At 40.0% G+C, this 17629-nt stretch overlaps 2 protein-coding genes across 3 annotated transcripts in view; one reads left to right on the forward strand and one right to left on the reverse strand.

Annotated features, from left to right (window-relative positions):
- The first annotated feature begins 1391 nt into the window (after positions 1-1391).
- On the forward strand, positions 1392-10150 carry sytl3 (synaptotagmin-like 3). The gene is made up of 13 exons (XM_075459610.1): positions 1392-2056; positions 2529-2738; positions 3377-3444; positions 3650-3701; positions 3782-3851; positions 3941-4013; positions 4353-4480; positions 4894-5016; positions 5212-5378; positions 5466-5562; positions 5656-5826; positions 6245-6323; positions 7301-10150. Exons 1-13 carry the CDS (start codon positions 1959-1961, stop codon positions 7306-7308), a joined length of 1344 nt encoding a protein of 447 aa, XP_075315725.1. The 5' UTR covers positions 1392-1958; the 3' UTR covers positions 7309-10150.
- A 176-nt stretch (positions 10151-10326) lies between these two features.
- ezrb (ezrin b) overlaps positions 10327-17629 on the reverse strand; it is a 32180-nt gene continuing 24877 nt past the window's right edge. For both annotated transcript variants that reach the window (XM_075459608.1, XM_075459609.1), the window contains exons 10-14: positions 17359-17489; positions 15533-15693; positions 12968-13060; positions 12500-12739; positions 10327-11642 (exon numbers count right to left, since the gene is read on the reverse strand). In XM_075459608.1, coding sequence (XP_075315723.1) covers positions 11478-11642; positions 12500-12739; positions 12968-13060; positions 15533-15693; positions 17359-17489 — 790 coding nt within the window. In that variant the 3' untranslated portion in view covers positions 10327-11477. The remainder of the gene's footprint in view (positions 11643-12499; positions 12740-12967; positions 13061-15532; positions 15694-17358; positions 17490-17629) is intronic.

Here is a 17629-nt window from a genome sequence, read left to right on the forward strand (position 1 = left end):
AAGGATCATGTGGAGCCTAAAGATCCCTTACCAATGTAATTAGACCAAAGTCTCATCACACAAAAAAAGCTTATCAGCCAAAAAGGTTTCCACCTCATGTAGACACTAAAGCTCCCAGAAAGTGTGCAGTAGCTCACCTGGACAAGAAGAAAGCTTGTGATCATCAATTCTGTGGTCTAATTAGTTTTTAAGAAAACACATTCAACACTAAGAAAACCATCCCAGCAGTCAAGAATGGTAAATGGACTGCTTTTCTAGTCTGGTTGACCACTCAAAGATGTTTTACACTACAAACCACATTTACCCACTCACACACATGCAGCCCGTCTTAGTGTATACAGTGTTACAGGCTAAACAGTGCTTTTTTTTAATCTATCACACACATTCAAGCAACGTGGGGTTCAGTGTCTTGCTTCGGGAGTACTAGCCTTCCGATTGGTAGAGGACTGCCCTACCTCCTGTGCCACAGTCGCATTGAGGGAAATGGAAAGTTTTGGGCAGTTGTTTAAAGATGACCTCATCAAAGTAAAGGCCATGGAAAAAAGAAAAAAAAAAAGAGTAAATCATGATTCCAGACCTGACCTGAGCTTTGTAAGAACTGGACCTTCATAAAGTGGTCAATAAATGGTTTGTGGCTCAGCCAAAGTCCAAACTTGAACCCCATGATAACAGGACCTGGACATAGATGCAAAACAGAGCCGTCCAAAATTCCAGTGAAGATGAGCAAAAAGCTTGTTTGCATCATACAAACTGACTGGTTGCTGTAAAGTCAATAGATAAACAACTAAACTAAAAAGGTGAATAAAGCTCCAATAACTACTTTTTTTTCATAAAAATGTAAAAAAAAATGATAAAAAGGAATTCATATATATCTTTAATAAAGTATGGCATGTAAATTCAGAATCATTTTGACTTTAAGTTCCACATAATTGAAATTTGCCAAAATAATTTACACTTATTGAAAGCTTTATGAATCTACATCGTGAACATCCAAAGATAATAAATAAAATGAGAGAGACTGGAGAAAGCATGTGACAAGCAGGAATTTCTGAGTTTAATCAGAAGATAAGCACACTCCCCAGCCTCTGGATTGGTGACCAGTGAATGCATTTAATCTGAGCACATCTTGAATTTAACTTTTACATCTCTCAAATAATATACATGAAGTCTTGCAACAAGTGTCCGTTCCAAGCACAGAGCAGCAGCTTCATACATTCACAGACACGAATGGGAGATCTTCTCATGTCAATCTTTTGAAGGAAGTGAAAAACACATGATCCACTCCTTTGAAAATAAAGCAGAGAAACTAGGCCACAGGCACATCAGTCATCAATAATGCAAGTGTTGGCATTTGGTTTGTTTTGCAGCCATCAGTGAAGCACCACTGCACTTCCTGCAGCTGAGAGGCAGCGGTGGTTTGCCAGGGGATGGGTTGAGTACTGGGAGGAAAAAAATCGAGTCGTGACACTGACACAGGAGAGGGCTGAGAGGATGTTAGCAGCATGAGATAGATGAGGGGAAGTAAATTGTCATTTGAAGCTTGAAATATTGCATCAGATCCGGCAGTGCTGAGGGTCTGAAGTTACTGTGAAGCTGACAATCTGCATAGCCAGGAAGCAGACTAGAGATTATAAAAGAGGGGCATTTCCTCTGCTGTTTGGACATACAGCAATATATGGTCATCCAAGCGGAAGTCAGTGTTATATGTGGGGCTCTGGCAGACATTGAAACTAATTGGAGATCACAGTCAGCAGAAGGAGAAGGAGGGGTCTTAACAGCATCTCTCTTTATCTAATCTTTCAGTTTCAGAAGACAGTAGATGAGGACTGAGGGTGGGTCCAAAAAGAGGGAGGGTTATAAAAGGAGAAGAGGAGGAGGAGACAGTAACAAAAAGAAGACAGAGCGGAAGACAGAGAGAAGAGGAGCACTGACAGGAGATCAAAGACTGTCGTTCAAAGATGGATTTAAGTTTCCTTCAAGTCCTGGAGAGAGAAACAGTCCTGGAGGTTCTTCGCAGAGACAAGCAGCTGCGAATAATTGAAGAAGACAGAATCAGGTGAGTCATTTCAGGAAACTTGTATATGATCTGAAATGAAACTGATTCCTCGTGATGCTGGGAGAAGTCAGTAACTCATAAGTGATCATCAATCGGCTGTGTGAGCAAAATAATCACTATGTGCTTTTTTCTTTCTCTAAGCAAAACCCATTTCAAACAGGGTGTGATTGTTCAGTCTGTGAGCTTTTCAGTCTGTCTGTTTCCCTCTGAGTCAAGTCTACGCAAATCCAAGCAGCTTTAAATTCAACATGCACACACAAGTGGTACCAACCCTCTTAACTATAAACAATTAAATAGTGGTTAAAACAAAGCATTTTAAGTTTTGTTGTACCAACACCTTAGTGTGTTGCATTTTTTCTGAGTTATGCTTCATATAGCTGATATCCAGAGGTTGATGGAGGGATGTTGATGGAGGAATCAGCAGTGACTATAGTAAAAGATGTCCATGTCCCTCCATGTTCTCTCACCTCAGGAGGATGAAGTACGAGCTGCAGGAGCTTCGAAGGAAGGGCGCCAAGAGCTTTGCCCGACAGTACAGCGAGCGGACCTGCGCCCGCTGCCAGAGGCCGCTCGGAAAGTTCTGGAACTCGGGCGCCGTGTGCCGTGGCTGCAGCCACCGCATCTGCAGCAAGTGCCGCATAGGAGCAGCGGATTGGAAGTGCACAGTGTGCTATGCATACAGGTAGAGAAATGAAACCAGCGGCTGAGAGAATGTGTGACTCAGTGGGCTTAAATCACAGCGCTGCCTGACTGTATGTGTCAAAGAAACAATGATGGGACACACTTTTTTGTACATCACAGGGGCAGAAAAGACTTTCCCTTCATTTTCAAACAAGAAATGTGACATTCTTCAAGATGGTGTCCTGAGATCAATTTCTGGATCTAAAGCAAAAGGCCAGATGAGAGATGAGGCAAGAGAAAAAAAAACTAGAGGACCAAGCCAAACAAAGACTAATAAGTCTGACTTTCTGGAATTAAGAAAAAGTATAGAAAATAAATCAGTTAAAGTGTGGTTTTTCATTTTGTTCACCAAATTTAGAGAGAAAACAGAGATGATCACTTGAATCTGCTGAGAACTTTGCTTTCCTGATGGAATTGCAGGAATCAATCATTCAGTAAATCAGAAAAATAAAAAAGAACAAAAAAAACATAAAACTCAAGATGAAATAAGAGAAATTGCCTCGAAAACAACCCTAAACTAATAACGTCAGATAACTGGATTAACCACACTCACTGCCTTCCCTTTTTCATCGTCAGTACGATTTGCTAACAACCTATTTGTGGTATCATTTCTGATGACGGTGTGTGTCCTCCTTACAGGGATGTGAAGATCAGGTCTGGAGAGTGGTTTTTAGAGGAAAAATTAAAGAAATTTCCAGTCACCACAGGTTTGTTCACACTCACACTGCACATGTACAAATTTGTTATCATCAATTATTGATGCTTCCTTGATATCATCAAGTCAAACAACACTGAGTCATGAAACATTGATGATCCAAGCTGCTTATTCAAGCTGATTTATTATCACCAGTTTATCGTGTAACATTGATACAAGAAGCTGGTTATCTAACTGCAACATCCATGTTTTTACAGACAGATTTGAGACGGTTGGGGAGAAAGTACTGAAGATCTACAATGTGCTGAGGTATGATCAACCTTTATGTGACGATGCAGCTCTTATTCATTCAATGAATTCATGTTTTTACATCTTTTTGCTCTATTTAGCAGCCATATATCAGTTGTACCTCCCACTCCTCCACCCCACTTGGACTATCATTTTTTGAGCAGATCTGGGGTAAATCACTCATACATTTTGGCATAACTTTCCAATGAAAGTGTAAAACGTATGAATTGAGGACCATTTATCGTTGCTTTCATCTGCAGGACCTCAAAAACTCAAAGCCTTTTACCAAGTCAATGGAGAATCTAATGGTTTCCTTCACGAGTCACATTAAAAGTAAGTTCATGCTATCATGTCTGTTATATAGTCAACACTCCTTGAATTTAGCACTCAATACATATGACACCTCAGCCAGTGTCATCTTGATGAGAAAGTATACCTCGAGGTTCGAAGCATGACTTCCTGTGGATAACATCACAACCTACTCTGTTCAGTGAGCTAAGTATTTGCACTGTGACCACAACGGAAATTAGCCAGAAATAATACAATGTAGAAAAAAACCCACTTATGTCACCTGCTGCATCAGCAGATATGACGCAAGCAGCAGTTAACAGAACAAGTCCACAGCTCTTTGTACATTTTTCAAAATTTTTGTCCAAATTTGTGCCATTGCAGAAATGTCAAATTCTCAGAATGACGTGCGAGAAGACCTGCTGAGAGTCGACAATGGCCGAAAAAGATCGTGTTTCAACTTCTGCACACAAAAGAGCCTGTCTGAAACCGACATCAGCAAGTCCAGCACCGTAAGTCAGTCTCAGCTTTCTCTGCTGAAAGACTTTCTTGTGGTCATTGCATCAACTTCAGTCACCAAACTCTGCAGTCTTAGAGGTATCACCACCACAGGAGCAGTAGTTGTAAACTTCAAAGCCTTGTTACAAAGCATACAATTTGATCTGAGAATTTAGATTTTCACAACAGTGAAAAATCAATAAAATGGACCTGAGTTTGTAAAAGACATGGCAGCCCCTGTAGGTGATGAGAAGGAATATCAAAAACTGAAAAAGTCAAAAAAGACAAGTGCCAGGACCTAAAAAAAAATGGAAATGTAACTGGCATTATTAATCAAACCAATCGAACACCATCTGAATAATCTAACTCTATTTGATATCAGTGAGTTAATGTGTTAAAGAGGAAACAATCTATCTTTCTTGTACAGCTCTTTAAAGTTCCAAGTCTTCCAAACCTGTTCAAGAAAAACAAAGACAGCGACCATGAGGGCTCATCCACCGGAGCCGAAGAGGAAACCTCCTTCAGTTCTGAGCAATCTGGAGGAAAGAGAGTGAGTCAAAGCTGATGATAATTTAAAAAGAAAAAAGAAAGAAACACCCCATCCTGTGTTTGAAATATCAAATTATAGATTGTGATCATTTCAGCCTCATCCCCCGCCGAAATAGAATTACATTCCCTCGAACTGCATCTTTCTTTCCTCTGAGACAGAACATGATAAGCTACAGCCTGTCATTTTCTTTCTCAGGGCAGCTGCAGCAGCATCAGCACAGACTGCAGCCTCTTCGAGAGCATCTCTGTGGCTGGGGAGCTGGAGCTGGCAGTGGCCTACAACTCCAACAGGTCCTGCCTGGACATCACAGTTGGTGCATGCAGAAATCTCACATATGGAGACAGCAAGAGGAAGTGTCACCCGTAAGGACAACTTCAAACCACTGTGCATTAGATGTGGTGTTTTTCTCCATCACAACCTCAATATGTTGCATTTATTTCATCGTGCAGATATGTTAAACTTTACGTGCTGCCAGACAAAAGCTGCAAACTGAAGACGTCAGTGAAGAAAAACACGACGGATCCGGTTTTTAATGAAGTTTTAAAGGTAAAAGGAAGAAATACCATAATGGTCAGCTTCTCTTACATCACGCTTCACTTAATCACTGTGTGGATAAGTTCCTTTTCTGCTTTTTGACAGTATGACGTAGAGCGCCATCTGCTGTTTGGAAAGAGACTGCAGGCCACGGTGTGGCATTCAGGGACCTTGAAAAGGAAAGTGTTTCTGGGTGAGGTGCTCATCCCACTAGACGCCTGGAGATCGAAGGACATGGCCCTCCATTGCTTCAACTGGTACCCGCTGTGTCCGAAGGTAAAACAGAGCAGTTAAAATATACAGAATGTACAGCTTTGAGAATGCGGGTCCAGATTCGTGCATAAAAAATGTTGCCTTCTACCTTAAAGAGGACATTTCATTCTTGTCTGCGTTTGATGGTTATATTGTTTTCACTCATATAGAAAGTGTGAAAAAAAAGTTTTTAATTTACTGCTCCTGAACTGCTTGAAACACGATGTCTGTTGTCCAATCCTTTCATCCTGTACATATCTACCTCATCATGTTATACCACTTCAGATGAACATACATCTTGTATTTACTTTTGGTTTTACCCTGACTTTGATTATATTTTTATTCAAGACTGATGTCTTTTATTACATGTCTCCTTATTAGTTTTGAATAGCTTTGTACAGCTGATAGAGTAATTATTTTCTTTTGAATCTTCCTGGATCAGGGCGAGAATCCAAGTGGAAACGCTGTGGGGACCAATGGAGAACTGCAGGCCAGAGTCAAGTACAGCTCCAACAACCTGGGTGAGCAGCTCAGCTCCATTAAATATGTGTCTGTTCCACATTATTCGATGTCAGTTCAGTGATAATTGAACATTTCAACATTTGCATTAGATTACATTTTCTTAAATTTGCTCAAATATCTTGTTTGTGAACAGAATAAACCATACGAATGCAAACGTTTAGATTTGTGTGAAGCTTCTACGTATTTAACCGAATCATCTCAAAACAAAAGCAGCATTAAGTCATTTAAATGCAAATATATGTTTCACTAAAAGCTACTTAACATTGTTTTGATTTGGGTGGAGATGCTCTGATCCTGTGCCAGGAAAAGTAAAAAAAAAATTTATTAAGAGTTTTTTTCAACTTGTTATTATTTTATGGCAAAGATCTCATTTAAACAAACAGAATAAGTAGAAATGTTATGTCTAGTATCAAATACATGAGTTGAATAACTTTCTTGTTGTAACTCAAGTATTGTAGTGAATTTTGTTATATAAAGTAATGTTTGATGGTGTGGTTATCAAGGGCCTTAATGTGCTACATTTGATAAGCAACTATTACATTTTTGTAAATTCTTCTAGAACTGAGTTCAAATCCACATTTAAAAGGGTATAAAACACAGATGACAGCAGGCTTCATCTCTCGGTTCTTTGATTTCAGCACTAGAGGTCAGAAGCACTTCTCTTTTGAACACTTCCAGGAGAGCTGCGCTCTTTTCACGCCTAGTCGCATGGCATTGATCGACTCACTCTCCTTATCGACATTGCCAAATACCTTCCCATTAATGCAAACATGGGTCAGAGTGCGCGCGTCAGAATGTAAATACTCTCATTGTGGCCCTGTGAGTCTCATTGTGTGCGCACCTCTGTGCCTGCGGGCCTGCGATGTGTGCTGTGTGTGTTCTGGTGTGTATGTGAAATGAATGCATTAATGATTTGAAGTGTTTAATAAGTGTTAGTGTGTGTTTATATAGTTATTTATGTGTGTGTTGTGTTTAGGTGTCTGACCATGGCAGCAGGCAGAGAGCTTGTCGATGCAGCGCCTAGTTCTAAAAGCGAAACGGGGCCTCTCATCGGCTGCTCCGGGACGTCACACTGAACTGGGATCTATGGGACCAAATTTTCTCCTGGGAAAGTCTTGCATGTACTAAAGTAACAGCAGAGATGTTCCTTCAAACATTCTCTGGCAACACTTCACTATAACCCCACTTATGAAGCATTCATTAGCAAAAAAAGATAATATTTACAACTCTTTCTGCAAGGCATTACTTAAAGTTAATTAACTGTTTGCAATACAAGTGAAACAGGTATTCATAAACGATATCCATGAAATGTATTTATTCTACTTCTTAATTATCTCCATTAAAGTATTTCTGAAACTGTCGTCTATCAAAGGCCATAGTTCCATCAGGCCTTAGTTCACGCTTGCTTGGCCCAGTAACAACCATTTATCTTGGATGAGGCAGATTTGTTAGTAAAAACGTCTTCAACAAGAAGATTGTTGAGGCTTGCAGATCAGTGCTACAGCACACACATGATTTCTCCGATTAGTTAAAGGTCTGTCCTGTTGTCAGCAGAGGCATTTTCTGCACCGGTTGCTTGCAAATCTAAAATTAACTGAGAGCCTCCAGACTAATTTGCATTGGCACATTTCTAGTGTTGCAAGGCCAGGCCATAAATTGCTGTTGTAAGATCTGAGAAAAGGGGAATTAGTCTTGAATTAAAGCAAATTTATCCAAAATAAACCATTTTTGGACACAAAACGAAGTTGATTTTAAGAACCTCTAGCCGTCAGAAAACTTAATTTTGAGATATTTAGTGTCCCCATACTTCAAATTCAGTCTCTATAATCTCCTGGACATTAACTTGCCATAACTAAACCACAGTTCACTTGCTGGTTTTCGCCAACTATTTAATTATTTTTCTTTGATGTTAGTGTGCTATTTTTAAAGAGTTTTCACAAAAAATGACACCCCAAAAAAAAAGAGGTAGGACTTGAAATAAAGGAACAGTATGAAAAGGAAATTATGTTTGGGAAGGCAAGGCAAGGCAAGGCATCTATAGCACATTTCATACCACAGGCAACTCAATGTGCTTTGTATGTGAACATTCTCAAGAAGATCAAGATCAAAGATTATTACCACTTGAAATTATCGTAATATGGATTCTTTAACTGCGATCATCTCCACCCATGAATGCTTCATAGATGGAGTTGTGTAGAAGTGCATAAATAATCTTCATTCTACATCACTTCCTGCTTTCAGATGTCAAGAGTAAAAGTGAAGTGTTGCTCGGTCAATTCGAGGTCTCTCTGCTGAATTCAGAGCAGTTTTCAGATTCAGCTTCCTCCTTAATGTGATGTTCTTCTGTCAATGGACTCAAAACATCCCTGCAAATGGCATTAGTGAGAAAGACTACAGGCTGACATTTCTGACAAATGAAATCTGGGGCCACACCCACCTCTCACAGGAAGCGGTTCCTTTGGAGTGAGACACGGGGGCCTGTCCGACTCTTCAGCGTTTCCTCCTGGACAATGAGGCCTTTCTTGTCTCGGAGGAAGCAGCGTGTGAAAGACATGCTCAGTCTCTGGTTTCACAGCGCCGACATGTTGTTTTGTAAGGAGCGCTGATTTCACTGACCTGGAATTCTGTGTTCTCACAAGTCACCATGGCAACTGGAAGCCCAACAAGTGGCATCACCGGTCCATCAGGTGGAGAACATGACGACACTCAGTTTATTTATTTAAATATAAAAACTCTGCACTTTATTTTCTGTGAGCAGTATTTATTCAGTTACAGCTGTCAGCTGGCCATTAATTAAATTGATTTATGAATCTTCCGCATGGCACTTGTATTTTCATGAATTGAACTATTTATTTCTCTGTTTACAGTAACTCCCTGAGGTTGCAGCAGTGCTTTGAGCAGTTTACTGTCAGGATACTTTAACTTTTCTTTGTGACACTGTATATATATGATTTTTAAGCAATTTCGAGATATAGTTCTTTCACACACATCCTTGTTTTTTTTTTATCTTTATGGGGTCTGACAGTATTTTCTCTTACACTGAACAACACCTTCACCTTTACCCCATCCCTGAACAGATTCTAAATCAAACCATTAAATGGTCTTTTAAACTTCTGGTGTCCATTTTAGTTCCAATGAAGCAACCTGACTCCGCAAATTTAGAATAAACAAGGCCTCACACACTTTTTTTTTTTTTTTTAGACAGTCATTATCAATGACTTGACAGTAAACAAATGGATACAGATCAATATCACGTGACAATTGTTTTCCTTTTTCCCCAAAAAAATTATATTTATAAAGTTTGCTCGTATTTTTCAGCTGTTCATCGGTGCCTCCCCTTCATGCTCAGTTGAAATTTATCCTGACAGGAGTTTGGTTTCAACTTTGATTTTAAATACATCACAGACTACATCACAAAGGACAAAACATTACAAAGATACATGCAGCCAGCTTATGCAGATGATGTTATCATGTGACTATTCTGCAGATGTTACCATTGAAGAATCTTCACATCCATATGGGCCTGTAGGTACCTGCTGGTTCATACCATTCATGTTATTGTTGATGCATCATCTCGGCAATCAACCAAATGTCATGCTGCAACAGTAGTGTTGGGAAAGAATGTGTTTCTGCCAAAACCATGATCTTTATCCAATGTTAACTGGGTACTGGGGAGTTATAAAGAACAAGTGAAAGCAAAAAGAAAATAGTGAATGAATGAAAATAAAAAGAAATGGAGAAATAGATGCTGTATCGTGGTCTCAAACTGTGTAAAAGGTGCATGCAATGGTTTGTAGGAAAAAAAATTCAAATAGATCACTCAACTTTTGCATTTGCTTTTCTGTCTGCACGCCATAGTCATAAACTTGAATAAAAAGTACTGTAAGTAAGTCGTGTCAAAAACTGTACAGTAAACCGGCATTTCGAATACAGTTTACCTTTCAAATCACAAAGGGGATCCACTACTTTTCAATAACTGAACAAAGTAAATACATGCCGATGTGAAATCAGGTTTTTTTATTGCCAGTACATTGAACACCTAATTAAGAAATCCGGTTCATATACAAAGGCCAGCATAGCCGTGCGTTTCCATTACAGTGTCACTCAGAGTCCACAGAGAGGAATGAGATTGGTGTTGCTCGGATCAGTCTCTTTTGACCAACTTTAAATCTCTGACTTCAACCCAGGTTTTCTAACCTCGGCTGAGGTCTAACATTAAAAAAAACTAAAGGTTTCCAGGGTTCCATCCATTTCTGTTATTATACACCTTGGGCTGACCCCTGCAGAGGAACAGTCAGAGAGAAAGGCCACTTAGGAGGGTGAAAGCACACAACACGTGCTCGTCTCTCACTCTACAGCGACATGCCACAGAACGGACAGGTTAAATACATTAAAACCCAAGTATCCCAGTCAACACAGTGCTCTGAAGATCAAGATGTTCCTTGGTCTGCCGTGGACTGCATGGCAAAAATGCTGATCAAAAGTACCGGGAGACAGTTAGCAATCTCCTCAACTGATTTTAATAGCATGCAGCTGGATTTCTCCTACAGTAAAAAATAATAATAATTTACAATTAAATCTCTTTAATTAAGTGATCTAAATGAATACATATGGAACACAAGACTTATTTTGTGGTCAATATTTAAAACCTTTGAAACATAAATGCTTTATCATTAGTAGATAAAATATACAAACCAAGATGAAATACCCTTTTTATGTCCCATATACAGTATAAATATTAAACTAGACATGATTTTTAACCTACTTTATAGTAATATTAAACATAAATGGAAGTGTTCAAAAATAATGGATTTTCCTGCGTATACTGTCTTCCCCTTTCTGAGTGGTCGCTATAAACAACAAACTGCCCTTTCCTTTACGAAAAATGACATGGAAAAGAAGGCTTTGATTACATATTCTAGGTAAAAAATAAAAAAAAAAGAACAGAGAGAGTGAGAGGCAGCTTTGGCACTAAGGTTTTGCAAAGACCTGCCTCCTGCCAGACAAACTCACGGCAGGAGTTCATCTCTGTGCTTTAGTCTGCAGCCAGCGTGTGTTAAATATGTCTTTGGGTGAGAGCGTGTTTGCATCAGCAGAGAAACAAGATGTGGTGACCATTCAGAGAAGGCACATGGCTGAGCACCAAAGGCTTCTTATAAGGCTTCAAACTCGTCGATCCTCTGCTTGGTGTTGCCCGACCGGATCTGTCGCAGGGTCTTGTATTTGTCTCGGCCGGCCCGCACGTTCTCACTGTGAAGGATGTCATTCTGGGTGTTCTTGGATTCATCACGAGCATGAGCCAGCTCTGAGGTCAGAGCCTGAGGGGGTGAAAAGAAGAAGCGAGGGAAGATCAGACAACAAAACCCACAATGTCCCACTGACACAGTTGTATCACGAAAATAGACCGCAGTGATGTCATCATGACACTGAAATGTTCTGGCCTTTGTGTGAAAACACCATCTTCTTGTCTTCTGTACTGATTGAGAACTTTTCATTCTTTTAACATCATTGTGGAAATTTCTGAAGGCATGAGTAGCAAAAATCGAACACAAGGAGCACATAAAACCAGCATTTACGCAACTATAATGAGAATCTGAAACTTCTCGGTTCTTTTATTAGTTTTTAAAAGAGGATTTGGATGGAACTGAACGGCCCTACAGACAATCGGAGCTGCAAAATATATAAAGAAGTATAGAGCATGCGTCATACAGAGGCATCCGGAAACTGAATTTTGAACCTTTGATTTGAAAAAAAGTAAAAAATGTCCAAGTCAATAACTTGGAAAAAGTTCAAAAACAAATCTGTCTCTTTTTATATCTCCATGGGCCTGCTTTAATATTGAAAATGCAGAAGTTTTTAACAAGGTGTGTAGCAGCATCACAGGGAGAAAGCTGTTCATCTCGGTTTAATCAAACAGATTCAGTTTAGTAGGAAAAGTGCGTAAGCTGTCGGTTGTACTCTGGTGTGGAATAAACAACCAAACCAAGATTATCTAAAGAGAAGGCCCTCGTTAAACTCATTTGTGGTGGAAAAGCAAAATGCCAACCACAGGATTCTGTGTTCATACACATGATTTTAGGATGAAAGCTTACAGTTAAATCCGACAGCTTTCTGCGAGCCGATGTCCAGATGTGACATATAGTCTGCATTTGAGCCTGGCTCACACAGTCCTCACCTTCAGCTGTTTCTGGACACGTTCGTTCTTCTCAGCCTCCGTCAGACGGTCCTCTTCGTTGCGGTGGTCGTTGATGCCATCCATCTGCAGGTCAGCGCTGTGCGTGCTGGCGTTCTCCTCGCTGTCGCTGTTGTCATCCAGGTGGTCGTACATGGGAGGAGGTGGAGGTGGCGGGGGCACTGTCATCACCATGTGCAGTTCCTCCTTGGTCTTTATCAGATCATCCTGGGCTTCTTGGGCCTGGTGACAACAGAGAGGGTCACTCAGTTTCCTAAATTTATGGGATTCGACTTACTGTACAGCACCATCACGGAAAACAAATGCAAAACATTGTGTATCGGACAGCTTTGGCCAGTAAGACATTCGTAACACGAAGTATAACCAAGTCCAATTCCATTCCTGAGACAGATTGAACTTACATGCTTTAATGAGTGAGGGAAAACAATACACAACAATTAAAGCTCTCACTTTGAGCTGCCATGTGTCGGCCTCCACCTCCTTGCGCTTCTTGGCCTCCTCGAGCAGCGAAATCTTCGCTGTGTGCTCCGCCAGCTCTGCAGACTGATACAAAACAACACATTTAATATAGTCATGAAAACAGACAAAGAAAAACATAACAAAACTTCATTTTGGATGTCATTTATGAACGTTTTAGGTCACAGATCAAGAACAAAATGAGTGATTCCTTTTGGTCTCTGTGCTGTTAGTATCATGTTTGAGGCAGATTTACAGTCACAAATGTGGCAGTAATGACAATATTTATCTATTTTCACATTTACTTTTATGTCCTCAAGAACACAAACTCAGCCATGAGAAATTTTGATATACTGGAAGAATCCTTTCTGAAACTTAATGGAAAGTATGAAATGATTTGCCAAAAAAAGTCAAAGTATCAGTTTCAACATGTGAATGCTGGAAAGTCTTAATGTAACTATAAAACTAAAGACAAGCAATTTTAAATGGTACAAACAGCCACTATTTTCTTACAATATATGAAAGTTTAACAACTACCTCGACTGAATGAAAATTAATCAAATTCTTTCCTTTATTTTCCATTTGTGTACGTATCAAAGACATTTCTGACAATCCGTTTTTGTCAATCGGAAGTTATTTCTAAGATCTGAAGGAAGGAGTAACCTGAAAAATATACAGTATTCATCATAAAATGAGAATTTGTTGCTTCACTATTAGTTCACAGAGAACTGGACCTCTTAATGCTTTACTTTCAAAATATAAAATCATTTGTAGTTGAACGTTTCATAACCAGGCCTGTCACAACTAACCACTAAATCTCATTTACGAACGTCATGATCATGTCCACACTATCATCATAACTGTCTTGGAAGGGTTATTATCCACAAAGCACAGAAAAGAAAAGCACTAAACCTGCCAGTGATCAATTTAAAAAAGCTCTCTGACATGGCTTTGTTTGTTTGTTTCTATGACAACAATATCTCAACCCTTAATTTCCACATAAAGTGTTCATGATAAATTAGCTCTACCCCCTGCATTATCTGTTTGTCACCCTACTATTTTCTAAACATATTTTTTCACCATGAGCACCACATAGAGGAAGCTTTCCCTCGTATTGTCAACGGATGAGCCCGTCACAACTCAGTCTGACAGTCACAGCACAGGAAGAGGTTGCTGTATGACACCATTCGTAGGAGACAGCAGTACAACGAATATCAATATTATTATCTTCAGTTCTCTTGGTTACCGAGGGTGGCAGTTTCTGAGCATATGATTGGTTTCCTGAAATTAAGAACTGTGATGACACCAGTTCCTTCAATTCAGAGATTTTCAACTTTTAGGGCTCAGTGCAACCACACAAGCAAAAACGCTTTCCTCTAGGCAGCCACTCTCTACTCAGTGGGAACAAAATGGATGGAAACATCTTGGCTCTGGACACAAGCAGCTGGGGGAAACTAACAGAAAAGTCATATCTCCACATTATTTTTTCACCAAGCCCCTGTGCAGTTTTTCTTCAGAAAGCCTAAAATGCAACCAAAAATTGTCCCTACATTTGAAACATTTGCTCCAACTTATCAAATCCTCACTCTGCTTATGTTGTTATAGTGGCATAAAATTGGGCAGAGAAAGATTGGTATCCACTGTGACTACACATCGCAGCTGTTGAACTACATATGACGGAAAAACCAAAGCTACAACCAGATTTGGTAAACCACGATGACACGTCAGCATGAGAGATGAAGCTGGCTCTGTGAGATGTCTGACCGTGTAGCCCCTGCAGGTGTCGTGGCACATTCCTTCAGACCACCAGAACAATGTGATTAGCTTGTTTTTCACAGCACTGAACTAACAGAGCTCAGCATCGCACACTGCACCTCCTTTAGCAGTTCAGCATGTGCAAGTTGACTTCATCCCACAAGGGAGCACCAAGCCGTGAAGCTGTTATGTGAAAGGTGCTCGGCTGGAAAGTTCTATCGCTCAACAAGAGGGACTCGGGGCACTATCACTAATACGTTACATGCTTTCAAACATTTAAAACATGATGACGACACAGAGGCCCGACATAACGCCACATGGAGACTAAATCCATTGCACAAGCATCTTAATAGGGTTTCAGTAAAAGGGGCGTTGTAGCAGGTCTCTTTCACATAAAACTGCTGCTGTTTGGGAACCGCCGCTGTATTTTGTGGGCTGTTAAAGTCAAACACAGTCCTGTGGGTGGTCCTGTGGTCCACAGGCAAGCAGCTCGGGGTGAGGGGGCTGTTGGTCTGAAGTAAATAGGGCGTGGTCCAGCTGAATGCTACAAAAGTGGTTTTGTTTGGAGCCGCAGTAGCCAGGCACTGATCAATACGCAACTCTACAGGTGCCCTGTGTGGACCCTTGTGAAATAACAACTGGAAACTTGTAGAAAAGGTAAATTACCTTCCGAAAAAGGTGCCAAGTTCTAAAGTATTGTCAACAAATCTGTAATTTCCATCTCTTGTTATAGTAGTTAATTTCGGAATAAAAATTTAAAAAAACTTGCGTCATATTACAAAACAGTGCCATTAAAATACTGACCAGCTGCTCCTGAGTCTTCTTCTGGCTCTCAGCCTGGCGAGCCAGCTCCTCTTTAGCCAGCAGGGCAGCCTGACGCTCAGCTTCCAGACGAGTTGCCTCCTCCTCGGCCCTCCTCCTCTCCTGGTCCAGCATCATGGCCCTCTGGAGCTGGTCCTGCAAATCTAAAATACAGAAGGGAGGCAGAAAAAATCTTATTCAAACTCCCAGCAAATAGGGAAAACAGATGGAGTTCCCCAGCTATTCTATGTAATATTACAGTTCCCTGCTCTTAAACCTTGTAGTTTTCTCCTTTTTCATGAACTATTTGATATTTTTTTTCATTATCACCAAAGATAAAAACTGACCGGTTTCCTGACAACCTTTCAATATAACTTAGAAAGATATTTCTTAAGGGGGGGGGGCATTTTCAGGTGTGGTTTAACACACAAGGAGTGTTCACAGCAGCACAGAGAATGTGAGATTGAGTCAAAATACAAATACAAGCTAGTGTTCAGTGTGACTCACTGTTTGTGAACGTTAACAGCTTCTTTATGAAATAGTTAGTCATTGTTAGTTTTGGTCCTCTCCAGATTTGTTTTTGGCAAACTGTTCAGAAACAGTGACTGTGGCTTTAATTTGTAGAAGTGAGTAGGTCTTTATCTGAAGCAGGCTTGTATGAAAATAGGACATTTATGACTATAACATTTTCCTGTAATAGTTTCTAATTTAAAGCCATGTAGTCATTTAGTGGATGGAACCCTTCAATTCTTAATAGGCCTCTCTTTTGAAATATTTACGACAATCAATATGCAGCAGAATTAGGAAGGTATTAAATGATGACAAAGCTAATCAGATTGGGACGTATGAATCAAATGGCATCAGTCTGTCAGTTATAACCTGTTAAAATGGCAAATATGCAGAACTGGCATGATTATTACAAAGGAACAGGTGGTTGGATGCATAAACGGCGTGTGTTGGTATAAAAACCTGACCAAACATATTTAAATAATGCATATTTTCCATTTTTCCAGAACTTGATGAGTGTGCAGTTTAAAACAACGTGTGGTGCCAACAGCACTTTAATGTTCAAATGTGTCATTGAGTAAGTGTCTATTTCTATTCATGAGTAAAGATAGGAGAGGTTTTTGTGCCCAAAATGATTTAGGTTTATGAGAGATAATCACCCTCACACACTGTTTTAGGAATGTTGCAAAAAAGAAGGTGCAAGTACGTTCCTAGTTTTTATCGTGATCCCATGTTAAGCTTAAAGTATCTGGCCCCTGTAATAAGAAGTGAAATTGTGGCTTGAATAAAAAATTCTCTGTCTTAACAGAAAAAAATGAACTTATGTTACATGTATTGTACTATTAAAGCACATCAGCTGGTAACCAAAGTATTAAAACAAACTATAAATAACTACGAGGTAATCAATGATCAGAAAACTAAAGAGGAAGTCCTGGAGTCACGAAATGATCTGATTGCACAGTTCCAGTTTATCATATGCAACTACATGGAAAAATAAGCAGCCCGCTTTCTTAGAACAATCTGAATCTGAACACACATCTATTCTACTCTCCGACTGCTCACAGGATAAGAAACAGGTAACACTTTTGTGGAGTCAAATCTAAAAATGTGGAATTTTTATATCATCTAAACTATTTGCATTTCTATTTGTCTTCTATATCATTTATTAAAAAAAAAAGGAACCGGCGTATTCAGAATAACCTGTTAGCATTCCATTGACACCATCTGCTAGCGTAACCGCACATAGATATGCCAAATATTTTTCCCCACAAGCACACTTTGTAACCTCAAGGTTACAGTTAGTGATTGACGAGCACTCCCACCTCTCTCTGCCTTCTTGGTCTTCTCCTCAAACTGGTAGAGCCTCATCATCAGATCCTGCTTTTCCCGCTCCATCTGCTCCTTCTCTCTCTCAATGGCCTCCCTCTTCTTCTTCTCATTCTCCAGCTGGGCCCTGCAGATAAGGCACAGCCGCTGTGAGCCCACACAAAGAGCTGCCATAGTTGATGCATGGTTACGTCTGGAAACAGTTAGGCGCACACAAACCGAGGACCACAGCACGTTTGCAGAACCTGCTCTCTTATGTTTAGTCAA

Source organism: Odontesthes bonariensis, chromosome 24 (assembly GCF_027942865.1).
Source record: "Odontesthes bonariensis isolate fOdoBon6 chromosome 24, fOdoBon6.hap1, whole genome shotgun sequence".
Classification (NCBI taxonomy): domain Eukaryota; kingdom Metazoa; phylum Chordata; class Actinopteri; order Atheriniformes; family Atherinopsidae; genus Odontesthes; species Odontesthes bonariensis.

What these genes read in the sequence shown, in the direction of transcription:
- sytl3 (XM_075459610.1), top strand. Translation starts at nt 1,959, where the DNA reads ATGGATTTAAGTTTCCTTCAAGTCCTGGAGAGAGAAACAGTCCTGGAG. An exon ending in ACATCAGCAAGTCCAGCACC is followed by an intron (nt 4,481 to 4,893) that starts GTAAGTCAGTCT and finishes TTTCTTGTACAG; the next exon opens with CTCTTTAAAGTTCCAAGTCT. An exon ending in GGTACCCGCTGTGTCCGAAG is followed by an intron (nt 5,827 to 6,244) that starts GTAAAACAGAGC and finishes TTCCTGGATCAG; the next exon opens with GGCGAGAATCCAAGTGGAAA.